We start from the raw sequence: 17795 nt of genomic DNA, 5'->3' as shown, positions 1-17795 counted from the left end.
TACATGGAAAAGACTACATTATATAGTTTCCATCGCACAGCCACTAATAAAAGCTATCTGAATAGTTAATATGGCCATACTATTAAATGCACAGGCACATAATTTGGAATGGTATTAAAACATTACTTTCACAGCAATTTTTACTTTGTACATTTGATAGCCTCGTTTATGTTGCTTCTCCCTTTCACATACACTAGAGAATAAACAATGCAAAGAAATATTGAAAATTATCAGTGTAAAAAGAAGATTCAAATACATGCAAACGTTCTTGTCTAACTTTCCTGAAAATGTTACCATCATTCCTGTATAAATGCCTTAGTTAGTTACAGCAGGCAGAAATTTCCATTATGAGAAAATAGTTGAAGTAGGGAGTTTATTTTAAAGATAGTGTTTGATCACTGGAAACAAACACTCAGACTGCGATTTTTGGGAACTACTATGGATAAACCTGCACATAAACTTTTATGTCAAAGAGTATCTGAAATAGCTTGGTTAACAGAGTTTTAAAAGTATTATCCAAGACTACATAAACAATTCTTCACAGAAGGTAAGTACTTCATTGGGTAGCACTAGCAGTTATGAGACTATTATGATTAGGATTTTAAGGAAATGTGGTTAAAAAAAGATACTGAGGCTTCTTCATTCAATAAAGTCATTTGGAATAACTATCTATACCACCAAATAAACAGAAAAACTAAATCTTGGCATTGTCAAAAATATTTTCTTACACATCTTCTCCACCTTCAGCAAGCCTTTAAAAATGACTTGGAAGCAATTAAATCAAGAAAGAACCAACACACTCACACACCAATTTATAGTAACTTTTAAAGTTTCTAGAAAGGAAGTACCCAAGCACATTTCCAATTGTTATGCTGCTGATACGTTTGAAGAACTAGAATAGTTTGAAAATAAAACTGTATGTTAATGATCACCAAGTTCTTTGAGGTCCAATTGCTGACAAACCAGTAAATTTAGAAAAACAGTGGCAGAAGGGTAGTTTAAAAATAAATTAGAAATTTATTTCAGAAATAAAAATTCACTGCAATATTGTTTTCCTGCAAGTCAAACTAAAAATCAGACCAAAAATCTTAATTGTTGTCTCTTTTAATTAAGAATGACAATTTTATGCAGATTTAACAAGGAGAAACATTCAGATAATTTCATAAACTTTTTTTTTTTTGCTACAACACACAAAATCACACAGATATTACTTCAAAAATTTTAATAAAATAAATTCAAATACATCTTGTTCTCTGTCCGTAACTATATTGTTAAATATCAAAGAAATACATACTTTTAAGAAACTGGAAAAAAAAATGAGCCATAAAAGTTGGTTTGGGATATATAACTCAAAATCCAGCTTGTCAAATTTGTCAAATTTAAGCAAATTCATGGTATCATCAACCAGTTCATTTAACAAAACCATTACCAATTCTTAAAGGACACTGATAAAATATTTACAATAAATAAATAATTTACATCACTTAAAGCAAATGCTTTACAGTTTCCTGAATCAAGTGAATAAAATCAAAAGTACCAATGCAGATTATGTATTAACAAATGTGGAAAACAATTCCTTCTACAAAAGGAACTGTAGTAGGAGAAAAATGTAAGTCTATTGCATATCATACTTTAGAAACAATACATACACACATCTACAGATTCCCAATACAACCTTCATTTACTCCTCCTCACATCCTCCCCAAGAGGTTGAATATGGTCCAGATGCTCAAATAAGTAAATGCAGCAGCATGCGCTCTTGTTTGTCACCACATTTTAAGGTAGGGACAAACCTGTTTACAAAAGCCAGTACTGTCAAGTAGATAATATACTTACAGCCTTCAATAAACTAAATTGAGAACATTAAGCTCCACATAAAAGGTTCATAATGCATTGCAAGATTAGGCCCATACTAACTGCCCTAAGGAGATCTTTTCTAGCACTTGTCATTGTACAAGTTCCACCTGCTTTTCTTTATGTAGATAGAGCATTTTCTTTTTAGAATAGAATGCATGCAAATAAACTGCTTTCCAAATTGCAAGATTACAAATAATGTTCAATACTTTGTGTCATAGTTTATTGAAATGTCTGAAAGGACTTTCATATGTACCCATCTGAAGATATGTGCATTGTTCTTATTATACAGAAAATTTGTACAAAAGGAAAAAAAAAAGAAAAGATTGTAAAGTTGCGGTCTACTGAGTTTAGCTTCCGCAGAGCTGGCAAGTAGTTGAATATAAAAAACATTACATTTTATTCAAATTAGTTTAATCAAATTAAATTTTAAAGAACAGATGTCTATTAGCTTAAAAAGCAATACAATCATGTATATAACTCCTGGAATGGTGATAAAGCTAGATAGCTAACAGCTTGAAACCCGTATAAAATGTGGGTGTAATTTTAAAACTGTGTAATTCTTAACATTAATCTAATAAAGGCTACAAGATCAAGTGCAAAAAATGTTTATAGCTAACTAATACTTATTATGATCTGTCTCCTGGTTTTAATCCAGAAAATTAACGACATTTTGGCAAATAAAATTAAGTTGTCATACAACAGCAGCTCCACAGTATCATATATTTAACTTCAAGTAATTTATTCACCAATAACACTTGAGGACTGATAGTGTAGTTTTATCTTAAAGCTTCAGAAAATTTAGTTGAGGTGCAAGAATTGTTTCATAAGTTCATATGTGGTAAAAGCCACTGCCTGGGAAGGAATGCAACGAATATAATTTAGCGATAGACCACGGTATAATCCTCTTCGTATTCCATGTTGTTGATAGACATATTTCAGTGTCTGCACCATTGTACTGGAAAAATAAGAACTTGAATCATTATTGAATAAATGCATTTAACAGCCAAATCACTTTCTTAAACACAAAACACTTCTTTTACTTGATTCCTAAGAGATCTATGTTTAAAAATAAAAAAATGACTCCATAAAGCAGAATATGACAGTCCTTTCAGGACTCAGAAGACAGTCTGAGCTTCTGCAAGACGTTTGCACACAAAGGCTGAAAATCAGAAAGAGGACAGTGCAATCCCATATCAAGACACTGCAGTCTGAAAATGATCTGCCCTAGCAGACGTAGTAAGAAATTTTACACCAGAATGGCCACACATTTTCTATCTGGCAGAAGGCAGTTATGAAGCACCATTTCTGGCTTACCAATGCAAATACAGAGTAACAAAAACAATATACTTTGCCCAATGCACACTTCTGGTATGAAATACCAGTATTTAGGTTTTGCATTCCATTCCCTTATTTTCTCCTAAAGTTCTGCACATAAAGCTTGGTTAGCCATGATTTCTACATCTTGCATGTGTGTAGCCTCCTCACCCCAAGCAAAGACCTCTTTTCTCTCAAGAGAGAGACACTAATGCATGTTAAGTATAACGTTTGACCTTATTAGAAGCAGAATTTGTGGAAGGTATGCAAGGCGAAAGATTTTCCTCACATAGCTATATTGAAACGGAGCAAAGACATTATAATGCAAAGCCCTCGAGTAAAAACCTCTAAGGTGCTCAGCACTCCAAGATATTAAAGACATTACTCTTTGAGAATATCTTCAGTGTGCCTCAGAATTTCAGTAATTTTCTTGTTTTACCTTCTTGTCCGCTAAAGACATTTGTCTACTATACTTCAAGGTACAGCTCTCCCCAAACACAGTCACAACGGAATTGGTAAACTTGGAAGCCTAATCGTAAAAGCATTAATTCTCACAAACACAGGAAGCAAAAGCCCAAGGACAAGTAACACATTTTTATTTTAAAAGTATCTGGAGTGAAAGTAATCAAGGAAAGAAACAAAACAAAACAAAACTTACGCTGTTAATGAAAAACAGAACAGCAACTTCCACAGTGAGCAACATCTAAGGTATTTATGAAAGCTCACTGAGACTACTGCTTGTAAGATCCAACTCATCATGCAGGTGGCTCATAACTGGACTCAGATACACACAATTCCACAAAACGTGAAGTAGCCAAGATAAAACTTTCCTGAAGTTTAATTTGTTTAGGGGAATTTGAAACTCAGAATGTTTTTCAAGATGACACCTGACTTAATACTATGATTTGAAGGATATTATGGTACTTCCACCTCTACTGGACTGAAGCATATGACTAAAAAACCTGCAGGAACCCCAACTACAATCAGTGCATGTGACATTACTGTAAGTGAAGTCAATAAAGCAAGTCAAATAGAATAATATTATTTAACATCAACTTTTGGAACAGATTCTGCACCATTAAAGAAATGTCTTGAGACATCTCATTTCAGGAGAAGCAGGCAGTCTCTCAGGGATCCTACGGATACTAAGGATGAGTTAGTTGAGTTAAAATATGAAATATATACCTATTCATACAGACACGGTATTAGTAAAAACAAAGTGTATGTGATTTTTATTTTTTTAACCCCAGCTTTTGACCAACTGTGTGGAAACCACATATTTGATTAAAAGCATAATGAAATCAACACTACAATAACTCATTAAAAAAAAAAACTTTTAAACTAAGAATTTAGCATTGCTCAGACATCTCGGAACTCAGTTCCCAAAGGTAAAAAGGAAATACTTACAGGCACTTGTCAGAATCTGGAAGAACCGCTCCTAACTGCATTCGCCTACGAGTTACATCAAGAGGGTATCTATAGAGGAGATATTTGAACAGCAGTTCAACCAGATGTGTGATGACTACATGAGAATATTGTGTTGTTTGTTTTTGTGGGTTTTTTTAACCAAAAAAAGAATACAGAAGTCCACGTGCAACTTCCAAGCTCCCTTTTCAGTGAGTCAGGAATCCGGCTTAGATTCTCAACACAGCTGAAAGTTCTCCAAAAAGGAGAGACTTCCCTATACAATCAAAATCAGCAAATCAGATCCCTTAAGGTATTCCATTTGGCATGAGTAAGGAAGACACATGAAGATCAGATGAGAATATAAAACAGTCTGTAAAATGCTGGAGGGAGAAGACACCTGAATCAAAAATAAAATTAACAGTTTAAAGATTAATAGAAAATGTATTTGTGACATTTGTAATGCAGTGATTTAGTGAAAAATCGATGCCACGAAAGTCTTTCAAATTCACTTGGTTTATGGCCAAAAGAAAATATAACAAGGACAGCATGAGAATGGAAGAAAAGAGGCAAAGTAATAATAAGGTAATGCCAAACAACAAAAGAAAAGTTTAAGTTATTGTAGATTCTATAGATTTGCAGGTTACATAATTTTAGAAGTAAATTGTAATAATAAAATTCTGCAAATGATGTTCCCACTCCAGATTTCATAGTTTACCGCACAAGATTCCAGCTGATTTTAGTTTTGTCTGAATTTAATTGACTCAATGCATTTATCTTTAACCCCCCTGAGAATTAAATAGATGTTTACTACGTGAAGCAATATAATTGCAACGTGTCTGATTAAAAACCCTTACTAACAACTAGACTCGTGAAAAAGTCATTCTCATGAAAAACACTTTTTCTAGAACAAACAGCTATATAGCAAAAAAACAAACAATACCCAAACTTACGATATCGTCTGAGCTATTGCTCCAGCTATGCCACCACACAGCAGATTTACATGTGTTTTCAAAACTAAGACATCGGGATTATCTAAGGAAGGCCGTCCAAGCAAGTTAGGTGCTTGAGCAAGTCCAATGCTCTTTAAGGTACCAAAGGTAAAAAATGAAAAACCTAAAAGGAAATTTAATTTTATGTACTTTCACAAAAGAGCAAAGTATTTGATGTATGTATCATCATAAACAAAAATCTGCAATTACAAGATTAAACTATTTTCCAATCCTATCAGAAGTTTTCTTAAGCAGAAAGAAATAGAATTGACAAATAATACTTTAAGTTTGTCCAAATTAACGTTTATAATTAATATTAAAAGAATGCTTTAAATAAGCTAGACCACAGATTTTAAATTACTGAATTGCTGCTAAGAGTAACCCTCTAAGATCTATTTAACTGGAAAACACTTATCATCTAGAGGTGAGCGTAGTTTAGGTAGATAGTTCTGCTGTTCCTCCATCTCACGCCACCTACTTCAGCTTGGCCAAGCATTTTTACAGAAGTCACCAGGAGATGGAGCCAACAGAGAGCCTCTAAACCTCCGCCTCTGCCCTCCCGTGGATTTACCTGTTTGAGAGAGAACCTACATGCTTTCTTACGACAAGACTGGGAAGCAGAAGAGGAAGAGAACTACTTTGCCTCTTTCCCTCTCAACTTCAAGTCTGCAGAAAGCCTGATGATGATGCTTTAACACACATTGATCAATTTAGATAAAGAACTACAAATGCTTCCAATGGCCTCCCCTCTCCATTCAGTAAAACACAAAATCCTTGATTTTAACAGAAGTTGATTAAGTAGCTGTGTGAGCATATCAAGCAAATTTAGCAGCACAAAAAAATGTTGAAGGACTGCTGTGTTGTTTTTAACTTACCAGCGTACGGAGCCATTCCTACAACAGTTGGCATCAGCCCTCTGTAGAACCCACTAAAACCACCTTCCTTTGAAAGAAAAATACACGGACATTTGTGGCAAGAAATACAATAAATGTCTTAAGCTACACATCTGTTCATACAGATCTGCACAACAGCAATCTGACTAGCAACAAGGAGCTAACAGCAGGTGCTGTTTCTTGTGCCTGAAGAACTGAGGGGACAACTGCTGGCTCCATAAATGAAGAAGGCAAAATGAATCTATAGTATCTATATCCAACATCATAACCTAGGAGACATTTCTGCATTATACATATCCCTCCCCAAATTTTTGGAATCATTACTATATGTTCTTGAAAACCAACTTCTCTCTGTTGTTTGTTTTTACCTCCCACTTATACAAGCCTTAGCTACATCTTAGCAGCCAAAGTAGAAGGAAGCATCCAGATAATTTTTTACATTAAGAAGTTCAAGGTACACACAATGAACTCATGTTATTTTCCACCAGTTCACTACTTCAATGCAGTGCAACATTATTTAAGGAGCATATTTTGCTTTGACAGGACTGAAGATTAAAAGAAAAAATACCTTTGTGTAAATCATCTTGAATGCATGGATAATTCCCATGTACTTGTGTTCCCCTTTTACTTGGAATGCCAGACGAACTCTAACCATATCAAGAGGGTAAGTACAAATCACTGCTGTAATACCTTTATTAAAAACAAAAACAAAACAAGCAAACAAAACTCACCTACACCTTATCTGGATCTAGGATTATTTTGAAAATTAGAATTTGTTTGTAGCAGTGAATATAATAGCATATACAAATTACTTTGTTAAAGAAGCACTTAAAAATCACTTCTAATCAGCAAATAGCAACCTCAGCAACACAAGAGGAATTTATATTTATACTCGATGTTCACTGAAGCTGCACATCAACCTTGATTCTCCAAAGATTTACGGGTCTAACTGTATTCACATGAGCGATCTTCACCGTGGCTCTTAAGCATCAGCTTAATCAAGTGCCTTGGCCTTTACTGGACTGCAACCACAAAATCTAATCCTATGTTACCTAATAAATAGCACCATTTATATGTTTAATTACCAAAAAGTTGTCAGAATTCAAGTGTGATTACTGGGTATAGATACATGCATTTACCTACTGCATCTGAAAATACTGAACATATTCTAACGACGTTTAAAATGAAGTCAGGAACCTACTAATGAAGAGCACTGAACTGTGTTGCATTACTGCATTTTTATAGTTCTTGTTATACCAGCACTTTGGTTTTAAAACTTTGACCAAAAAAGCTATTTCTATACTTAACAAGATGTTAAAAAGAAAAAAATCTTAGCTCGTAACTGGATGAATCCTACTTCAAAACTGTGTAGATAACTGACCAACTCGTCATTTTGGAAACACACCTCCAGTACAAAGAATAACTTCTATTACATTTACCTGAATAATAAAATTCCTTTTTACCACTAGTCTTTGAGGTAAACCACTCAGTTTCTGACAAATTATTTGGAGGGGATGGTTAAAACTGCTTACTAAAACCTGCTTACTCACCAGATTATTTTCTGGTGGTGTACCACTGGCTCTTGACAAATATATATATATACTGGGAAAAGAAGAAAGCAAAAGCCTATTCTGCTCCCTAGCAACCGCTTTTCTTTACCTAAAGATCACCCTTAAAATTGATCCTACAGAAAACGGGCACACTTCGGAACACTGGCAGGAAATCACCAGTTCCTCCTAAGTTTTAATACTCTGTTACTGGTATCTCTCTTGTAGATGCATCATTTTCTCCCTCTTTCATAAGAGGAAGAGAAAGCCACAAGAGAAAAGAGACAAAAGTGAAACAGGCAAAACCAAACAGTTCCAGCAAAGATCTCTATAACTTATGTCCACAGAGACAAAAATCAACTCCAGTTAGCTGAATTATCTGACATAAAATATCTGTGTTGGATAGGAATGGACAAAAAAAATTAACAGCATGAGAAGGCTACCCTAAAAGCTGACACTGGTCAGCTGTCAACTGAGAGCAAAGTTTTTGTCTTCCTGTAGCTTTTATTTTAGAAGACAAAAACACCTCTATTAGACATTTTTGGACTATTCCTCTGAACAAAAAAGCAGAACTCTGTCGTTGATTTTTGATGCAGTCTCACCCCTAGGGTTCAAAAGTTGGAAGCTCTATAACACCAAAGCAATTTTAGAACTGTTTCCACTGACCTACATTATTAAATGCAATTCCTCAGACTGCAGCCTTTTCCTAATGGATTGCCCAAGACGTCCAGAAATATTGTAAAATGGATGAATTCAAGCAGTTTCAAAAAAGGGGGGGGAGGAAAGAGCAAAACTTCTAGAGCTTTAGAGTTCAGAGGAAAGTTATCATAATACAGAACATGGACAAACTTATCCCTGTTCTCATTCCACTCATGCACTAAGTATCCAGGACTATCCTCTGTACAAAGACTAGCAAACAGAACAACCCAAAGTTTGATGAATGCAGTAAGTAGTCAACAAGAAGTCCAAAACCAGCACAATAGCACAATTCAAGAAAAAAAAATCAGAGGGGACTGAAAGAAACTATGTCGCATGGTTTTAAATAGGACCCATTTCTGACTTTATCTTAAAATCCTCTAGCCATGAATTCTGGAAAAAAAAAAAAAAAAAAGGATGTCCAACATTAAGGGATGATAAAACCACAAAATATGCAATATGCTTTCCTGAAGGAACTTGAAGAGGCATGTTACTGCTTACTGTTCATATGTATATTGGGAAAGGATCAAGATTTTCTCAGTCAGAAGAGACACTATCTTTTCTGGGAGGAATAGTGGCCAGCTTTGGGACACTGAAAGCCGTTTTGGGGAAGTCAACAAGAATACTAATCTCATCTCTACTCCCTAAATGCTATGAGTTATCAGAAGATGGACCACAACACCTTAAGGCTGATTCCCTGTCTTGAGGAAGTCTTTTTCAACTAACTTAAACCAACCATAGCAGAGATTTCTGTCTCAACAGGACAGAACTGAAGTCTCTCCCCAGTTCAGAGATACCTATGGCAAATCCCAGCATCTTATCTGAAATAATTGTAATAAGGCCAATGTAGTTCCTCCCTCCTGTAAGGTACCACTTCTTCAAATACAGCAACTTTTTCAATGCAAATGCTGACTCAGAAGTACCTACCCCACTGAAGTCAAGGAATTGTCAGGGAAAGATCATTTCTCACTTATTAATTTTTCTTCAAGCACTTCTGACCATTCTTGGGGACAAGATACTGGGTTACACAGACTTTTACTGGGACTCGGCATAAACAAAGCACAAGAATTAGGCCATCCAAGCTTTCAAAGTTGACAATGAGTTTAGCTGAATGGGTATTGAACTGTCTCCTGATTTCCCTACTATTCCTCCATTCTTAGTAATTTTCTTTCTTTCTCTGAAAATCAAAACTAAACTTATAAAAGTGAGAAAAAAGTGAAATACGTTTATAAAGAACAGGTGCTGCAAACATACCTGATGTACATATTTTATCTGATTTCTACATCATGCAATTTGTACTACATCGAAAACTACATAGACTAAATTAGTGCTACCAGATTATTCAGAGATATACATTCTGGAAAATGATACACACAAGTCACTGCCTGCAAGGAAATATACTCCTTCACTAGCATGAAGTAGATTGATTTATCAAGGAGGCATCTTCTGGAAAAAAAAAAAAAAAGCTTTGGGAACTATACAAAGAGAGAGACACGGCTGATGACAAAGACCATGCATCAGACTGGTTAAAGAACTGGATAATTTACAAGTCTTAGTATGTCTAGGCCTTTAATACATAATTGTATTTCTTTCTAAATGGCACCTGAAGAAGTAAACAGCACTGATTCTTTTTAAATGTTGACTCAATTAGATAACTGTTACTTAGATACTATTTAAAATTGAGATAGCAGTACCCTCCTACCCCATACTGTTTTCCAATCACTTTTAGTAAAAACAAACAAACCACCACCATGCTCTCTTTCTCTGTTAGTTTCACAGAACTTATGTTTATTCTGTTAACATCCAGTCTATTTCAGCACCTTTTTTTTATTTTTTTTTTTTTTGAGTTAATCAAGGGCAGGGGAAGAAATACACATTTCTGTTTCAAGTCAGATTTGTCAGTAAGAAAAATGAAAAATATTTAGATTTGCAAAGTCTTTCTGTAATACAGGTGTTGTTTCCTAAACCCCACTAACATCTATGATTTCTCAATCCTCTCCCCAGTTCCGTATTTTCTAAAAAAAAAAAAAAAAAAAGTTATAAGCCATTTATCTGTTAATGAGGTGTTACAGCTGAAATTTAAATCACACAAGGCCCAGGAAATTCAGAGTTGAAGTTTCCACAGTAATTTTAACTCAACCTCCTTAAATACATGCATTACAATAGGTTTTTCTTCTCTCTCACTCCACTGCCCCCATCCTCATTGCCTTGCTTTTCCCTGTGGATATGCCTTTGATCCTGTTTATCAGTTACAAAAGCTACTCAAAAGTTTCCCACCGTTCTGAAGCTGATTTCAGGTCTGTTGACTGTTAGTAATGTTGGAAACACTGACATAAGCAAGATTTAAGTATCTGTACCACACACTAAAGTGAATGCAGACAGCTGTGTGGTCTGATGGCACAGAAGGGGCAAAAAGGAATAGGAACCAAGGGCTAGCCATTTTCAACTGCATAACACTATGTTCTAGGAAACTGTGAAGACCCCTCTCCATCAACATTGAGGTGCATCCAGCTCACTGTCTCTTTCAGTCATTTAAACGTCGAAAAAAAGAGGATTATATCCCTTTGCTGGTGCCAGGAAGAGACTAAGCCATGGGAGTTAAAGCCAGAAATATTGTCAGTTGCTTTTAAGAGTCTTCTCTCTTTTTGTTTGCAATTCTAGAGAACTTCTAACACTCCAGACTCTGTGCCTCCTTCCTCCACGTATCTTCTTGGCACGCTCAATACAAACCCTCCCCTCTTATCTAATATTAATGCAACCTAATAAACAAATATTAGAACTCCCCAAATGTCACACTACTACCGTACTTGTGTGTTACATTCATTTCACTACACACCTAAGTCCAGCTCATCTACTCAGTTTTGGGGTTCTCAATACCAGACTATTGAGGATATTGTACTTAAATGCACCACACCAAGCATTTCATTTGATCAGGGTTTCCAGATATATCCTCTGTATATTCATCATATTTCTGTTACTCTAACTACACAAAACAATTAACCACAAGGGTGCTTAAAGCTATGTCAGATACTATTAATTTATCTACACAAAGAATTTCAGCATGTCCAACACTGGCAGAATTAACCAATTATTCAAAGTTTTTTACAGTGTCTCACAAGTCAGGTCCCTGGTCTCTGACAAGACTCCTGAAAAAAACTAATAATAACGAATTTTGGGGAAAAATATTTTTAATGCAGTTAAAGACAGAAAAGAAAATATATATATTTCCACTTCTTTTACACAAAAAGCCAACCAAGTTCTAGAACATATCTTTTCCTTTTCTCAGATGGCATGCAAAACCAAAATACTTTCATAAAGTCTTCCTAGTTTAACTGAAGTTAGCATAACTCATCCTTTTTTCCAAAAAAAAAAAAAGAAAAAAAAAAGAAAAAAAAGAAACTACATATGAATACATTGCAACTAGTTAAGGACTGTCAATAGACTGTATTAAGCCTCTTTTACAATGTAAAAACACACACGAAAAAACACCTCGATTAAAAATCTGTCCACTATTACTTACCTTACCCTGTTTTTTTTCTTAGCTACCTTTGGCTGAATGACCAGCAAGAGAAAAATGGACTTGTATAACCATATTATATACTGGCAGTTAAAAGTGGTTATTTTTCCTACTGTTATTGCACTAATTGATAGCTAATTATTTTTAATGTTCACATATATGATGTAAGGGTATTATGACAATCCTACACTGCATGTTGAACATATAAACATTTCTGGGAAATCCAAAGAATCCACCCATTTAAGCAGCTGCATTTCCCTCTATTTCTCCAGGCTTATTTTCAACCTAGTAGCAATGGCAGACAGGCTGATGAGCCAATTCTACAAAAACCTGCATCTTTACTCTTCATCCTGATGAGATTGCATTTTTCATTATTCAGAAGCTGTAAGGAAAACCATAAAACCTGTGCTTTACAGCCTAGCACAGAATTCAGTGTTGGAACAAATATATTTTAAAGAATACTCTTAGTCAAACAGTTTTCAACCAGGCAACTATTAGTTACCATAACCATTTACATATATTTTTGCTTAATACAAATTTGCAGGAGTTTGACCTGGGAACACACTAAATCATCCTCTAATCAGATACTAGCTTTTCAGCAAAAAGGATGTCTGAAACCCAAGTACAAAACCATACCTGCCATGGATCCAGCCATTAACCGATGCACATGCCCTGAAATCCCAAGGTGCTTCTTTATTACCTACAAAATAAGGAACATTTACAATAGTTGTATATAGAAAATACAAGGAAATACATCACACCATTTACTGGCACATTAATGCAAACCCTGTAGCTGTTTATAAGAAGTTTACAACCTTACAAATTCAAACCAGACCACTAATTACTGTTAAAGTAGTTTTTTGAAATTTTATGTTGGTACCAATTTCTTATTAAAAACACCCAAGTATTAAAATACTTCTAACAAGGCAGAATGATTAGTTGAACTTATTTGTACTATTTACTCTGGACACTAGATTGTTTATTTAGTTATCTTTAATCCAGTTCAAACAAGGCAAACTGAATACTACCTCTTTCGCATGACAGTACAAAGGACAGTGAGCAAAATTGGAAAGTTACACATTTGAACGAGAACTTCCTAAATTACATTAAGTCCTTCAAGGAAGTTAGAAAACAATTTTCGGACTTATGTCAAAGAACTAAGCAGTTTTAAGAAGCAGTTTTTCCTACGAAGAATCATTCATGGGATTATTTCATATATTCACAGAAACACAGAGTTGTCTAGGTTGGAAGAGACCTCAAGATCATCAAGTCCTAACACTGACCTAACACTAACAAGTCCTCCACTAAACCATATCACTAAGTTCAACACCTAAACGTCTTTTAAAGACCTCTATTATTCCTGTGGAGGTCCTTCTATGGGATTGTTTCCCCCTCCTTTTACACACTGCTCCAAACTATCTTGAATGTTTGTCGTCAAATAATAGATAAAAGAAACTGCTATGACGTTAAATGGTTTCTTGAAATGTGTGGATTCACAAATCATTTCATTATAAAGCACGGCATGTGCTCTTTTGTTCAACACAATATAAAACAAGCATAGCGTTTTGATCAACAGCATTTACAATTACACCACAAAAAAAAAGAACATATGAAGCTCATTACAGTTAGTTCTTTGTGTGAGCCTTCTGAAACTTCCTCTTCTGGGAGGGAAGTCACAATTTGAATCTTGCTGTCTTCAGTGAAAATCCTGCAATTTACTTCACTGGGTACTAAATCTGACCTTTCAACTATGAAATTCCTCATTGCTAACAGTAAAATTATATTTTTCACCATGTATACATGGTTAAAAACATAGTCCTGCTAACATCTGATTTCTAAAACATGCTGTGGAGATTTATTATGAAAGACTAAATGCATAAGAGTCGAAAGGAATACACAAATCACACAGGCCCCCTGAAATATGCACCTTCTCTTCCAGGTCATTTTTATCTACAGCCTGACACTGACAGTCATTTCTCAGGTCAAACGTAAGAGTAATATAGCCAGACAGATTTTCAAGTTCAAGTTATTCCATACATCGGGTACTAAGAATTCCAATGCAGTATAATAAAGAACAGAAAGGTTATGTTTTGTATTTTGTTCCTACTTTCTTCACAAAGGTATATTTTTAGCAAAATAACTAGCAGAAGACTTTAATGACCTTTATATGTGTGTGTGTGTGTGTGTGTGTGTGTAAAAACACACACAATCAACAATACAAAGCAACAAGAATTGTTTGGAATTTTTCCTTAAGCAGCACTGCAAACAGTTTCACTGTTGCTTTGAAATTTTTAATGGGTAGATTTGGATAAAATTAAGCAACCTTATGAAAGATGTGCAGATTAACCAGTAAGAAACAAAAGTTTCAGTGTTAGTTTTGATCACTTAAAAATCTGTATTCATTGCAGCCAGATAAAAAGAAAAAAAAAATAAAAGAAGAGAAAAATAAATTCAGCTACCTTTTTATATTGGTCAAATGCCATAAATTGAATTGCTCCATATGGAAAGATTCTAATCATCATTGCCCCGTTTCCTTTATACAACCCAAGGTAACCTTCCTTTTTGGGGACAGCACACAACGTAGAAAACACTCCTGCCACAATGCAAAAAGAGGTATTTAACAATTACACTGGGGAAAAAAAAAAAAAAGAAAAAGTTTCAAGCAAGTAAAATAGGACAGTATGCATAGAAGTAAAGTCCAACCATGTTGCTCCTTTAACTATGGAAAACCCACTTTTAATGCCAAAATATTGCCAGAAGGAAGAGGTTTAAGGTTAAGTTTTTACCAATTTTCTCACCTCCTATATTCAGTGAATCTCCTTCTGCATTCACATATTTCAAGCCTCATGCTTGCCTGGACTGCCACCAATCCTACTGCAAATGACAATAGCTACCCACAAAAGCTAAGACTAGCAACTGAAGGAAATAAACCTGTTGAGTTGCATTTCAGTCAATTTAAAAGTCAATTAACAATAACAACAAAAAACCTTACAACAAATCTAAAATAATGGGCAAACAACCTATTGTTGTCACATGCTAAATTAGAGATTAAATGCCATTACTGAGGAAATGAAGTAAACAAGTTTAAGACTCCCATTACTTCAACATTTTACACTTCCTGTCTCAAAGAAGAAGCAATCCTACTCCCTTTTGATGGGTGGCAAATAATGCAAGATCACATAAAGTTAGGGCAAAACCAACAGCTTTAGGAGAAGCATATTGTTAGCTATAAACGACTGCTATCAAGTTGATTTTTTTTCTTTTAAATAAAGGAATAAACCATAACAGTTGAACAATTTCCACATGCAACTACTTAAGAAGAGGTAAACCTGAGAAAAGCTTCCACCTCTACCTTACTTGAAGGCAGAAAAAAAAATGATAAACTTCCATTTAAAATTTAAACAAATGTTAATTAGCTTCTGGGGTTCTAAGAATACAATAGTGTATCTGTTTTTAAGAGGTTGCACCTACTACGTGCCTCTGAGAAAATATTTACACCATGACTAGAATTTCTCTCTACCCTGCAATGCTGAGTTACTGTTTTTTATTTCTTTCAATACACGCTCTGAGATCCAGCTGTCATGAACTCCACAGAGCAGGGACAGTAAAAACACTTAGTGAGGACTGCGATGAACCCACCCACTGGATCTCTGCACATACAGGTATTCTATCCATATAATTATCTTTTTTGCCTACACGTAACAAGGACACGCATTCAAGTCAGACACGTTTCTAACAATCAAAATCATATTTAACTCTAAGTGGGGAAGAATACAAAACTTAACTATGTGTAGTCTTAATTCTACCTTATCTAGTGCCAACTATGGCACAGTACAAAGTAATAATTTAAAATATTAGTCAAACCAATTATTTCAGCCTTCCGTTGTTAAAGTGAAGATTTGAATGCGTACTTATGTGATTGCATTACCAAGCTGCCACATGCCTCGTGTTTCCCTTTTTCATACATCAAAGTTAATATATATCTGTTGAATTTTGTTGCAAGATTTATTTTTCAAGCCTTGAAAACATGATCATTATTCTTTAAGTTACAAATTTTGAAGTTTCATTTCATGTAATGTTAACTAACTCGATTATTTTTTTCTGGACACACACCCGAACTTCTGGACGTAAGTTAGGACATGTATTTCAAGGCCAAATGACAAAATATGTCTAACATTATGCACGAGAGGGCACTGTTACAGCCGCACACCGAACGGTTCTGAACATGCTGACAATTCTGAGATGACTCTCTCACCATGATGTAACACAGATGCCGAATGCAGATCGCCAGCACCTTTTGCGAAGCACCAGCCCACTTTTATTCTCAGTTTGCATCAATCACACTGCTGTCAGGGAGGGTAAGTGCACGAGCCTGGCAGGACTCAGCGGTCACCGTCATGGTATCACCAGCCCCTCTGCGAGGACCACCAAGCTCTGAAAAGTGCCCACTCCCACAAGCCCTGCAGGCAGGTACTGGCAGTAAACACAGTAACAGTTAGCAGCAGTGACAGGTCTTACATAAATGATCCCAAGCTTTGAACCTGTGATTACCAATCTCCTGCTGACTTCAGTAAGAAGAGGATCAAGCCCCAGCTCTTCCGCCTTATGGAGGATTATTCTGACATCTCAATCTCTAACTTGTCAACCAGTGCTGCAACTTAATTGTACAGGCTCAACATCTCTCGTTTAAGGGCAGTTTGGTTGGTTGGTTTCGTTTTTAAATGCTTGCAATATACAGCACAGCGACTGCCAAACGGAAATGACCTTCTGTCTGATTAGCACCTTTATCACCGTTTCATCACTGAATAACTCAACAAACCTAAATGACAGACATTGCATTTCACAACAGAATTAGACACGCAGCAGCCATCTTACCTAGATGTTTGTAATGGTGGTTATGAGCTTGCAGCAAAATCTTTACTCGATCCAGTGGTGCAGTGGTTGTTTTGGCACAACATCCTGCGACACCTTTCCAAGAGGAGAAAAAAGCCATGGGATGCCAAAGTCCTTCAAGTCAGCAGTTAAATAAGGGATTTCCTGGTGCATTTTCAAACGGAGTGGGAGAGAGGAAGCTTACATAGGAAGTCGAGAAGGCCCCAATTAGGGGACATCCTCTAGAAGCATGCCACAAAACCCCAGCAGCCTCACTGCCTAAGCTCACTGCGTGCAGCACACAAGGGCCGCCACCCGCTGAAGCCGCAGCGCTGGGCGAAGCCTTTACCCTCGAAGGAGGGCTCCCCTCCCCTCTCCTCGCACCCCCTGGAGGGAAGCACCCCTCGGACGGAGCTACGGGACCCACCTCCGGCGATGAAGGAGCGCAGCCAGTAGAAGTCACGCCGCGCCGTACCCGCACCGGCCGGCAGCGCAGCGCCGGGCCCCGCCGCCGCCGGGGAGGCCATGGGGCAGCGCGGGCACGGCCGGCGGCGGCTCGGCTCGGCTGGGCTCGGAGCAGCCGCCGCTGCGGTGCAGGGGAGGAGCCGGGGCCGCCCGCACCCTCCCCGCGGCCGCCGCCGCGCCGGGCTCCGGCCGCCGGGCCGCGCTGCGGCGCCTGCCGATGGCGTCAGAGCCGGCAGCG

The 17795-nt window shown here is 36.5% G+C and overlaps 2 protein-coding genes across 6 annotated transcripts in view; one reads left to right on the top strand and one right to left on the bottom strand.

The window, feature by feature from the left end:
• Window positions 1–1088: 1088 nt before the first annotated feature.
• SLC25A16 (solute carrier family 25 member 16) lies at window positions 1089–17768 on the bottom strand. Of its 3 annotated transcripts, XM_005009124.6 has the most exons (9): window positions 17520–17765; window positions 17096–17188; window positions 14680–14813; window positions 12857–12920; window positions 7029–7150; window positions 6443–6509; window positions 5529–5691; window positions 4579–4647; window positions 1089–2812 (listed from the first exon to the last, which is right to left on the bottom strand). In XM_005009124.6, exons 1-9 carry the CDS (start codon window positions 17617–17619, stop codon window positions 2656–2658), a joined length of 969 nt encoding a protein of 322 aa, XP_005009181.3. In that variant the 5' UTR covers window positions 17620–17765; the 3' UTR covers window positions 1089–2655. The 3 variants fall into 3 exon arrangements, with proteins under 3 accessions (XP_005009181.3, XP_021122564.1, XP_038037302.1); XM_038181374.2 differs by lacking the exons at window positions 1089–2812; window positions 4579–4647 and adding an exon at window positions 4727–4975 and having other exon boundaries at window positions 17520–17768; XM_021266889.4 differs by lacking the exons at window positions 14680–14813; window positions 17520–17765 and having other exon boundaries at window positions 17096–17140.
• TET1 (tet methylcytosine dioxygenase 1) overlaps window positions 14809–17795 on the top strand; it is an 84645-nt gene continuing 81658 nt past the window's right edge. For all 3 annotated transcript variants that reach the window (XM_072040354.1, XM_005009109.6, XM_072040355.1), the window contains exon 1: window positions 14809–15882. The gene's annotated coding sequence lies outside the window, so the exon portion shown is untranslated. The remainder of the gene's footprint in view (window positions 15883–17795) is intronic.

Source organism: Anas platyrhynchos, chromosome 6, assembly GCF_047663525.1.
Source record: "Anas platyrhynchos isolate ZD024472 breed Pekin duck chromosome 6, IASCAAS_PekinDuck_T2T, whole genome shotgun sequence".
Lineage (NCBI taxonomy): Eukaryota > Metazoa > Chordata > Aves > Anseriformes > Anatidae > Anas > Anas platyrhynchos.
The sequence above is the reverse complement of the archived record's forward strand: the minus strand, read 5'-3'. Positions and strand labels throughout refer to the sequence as shown.

Coding starts and splice junctions, on each gene's coding strand:
- SLC25A16 (XM_005009124.6), bottom strand. CDS start 17,619: ATGGCCTCCCCGGCGGCGGCGGGGCCCGGCGCTGCGCTGCCGGCCGGT. Junction 12,921..14,679: donor CATTTGACCAATATAAAAAG/GTAGCTGAATTT, acceptor CTTATTTTGTAG/GTAATAAAGAAGCACCTTGG. Junction 4,648..5,528: donor GCAATAGCTCAGACGATATC/GTAAGTTTGGGT, acceptor TCTCCTCTATAG/ATACCCTCTTGATGTAACTC.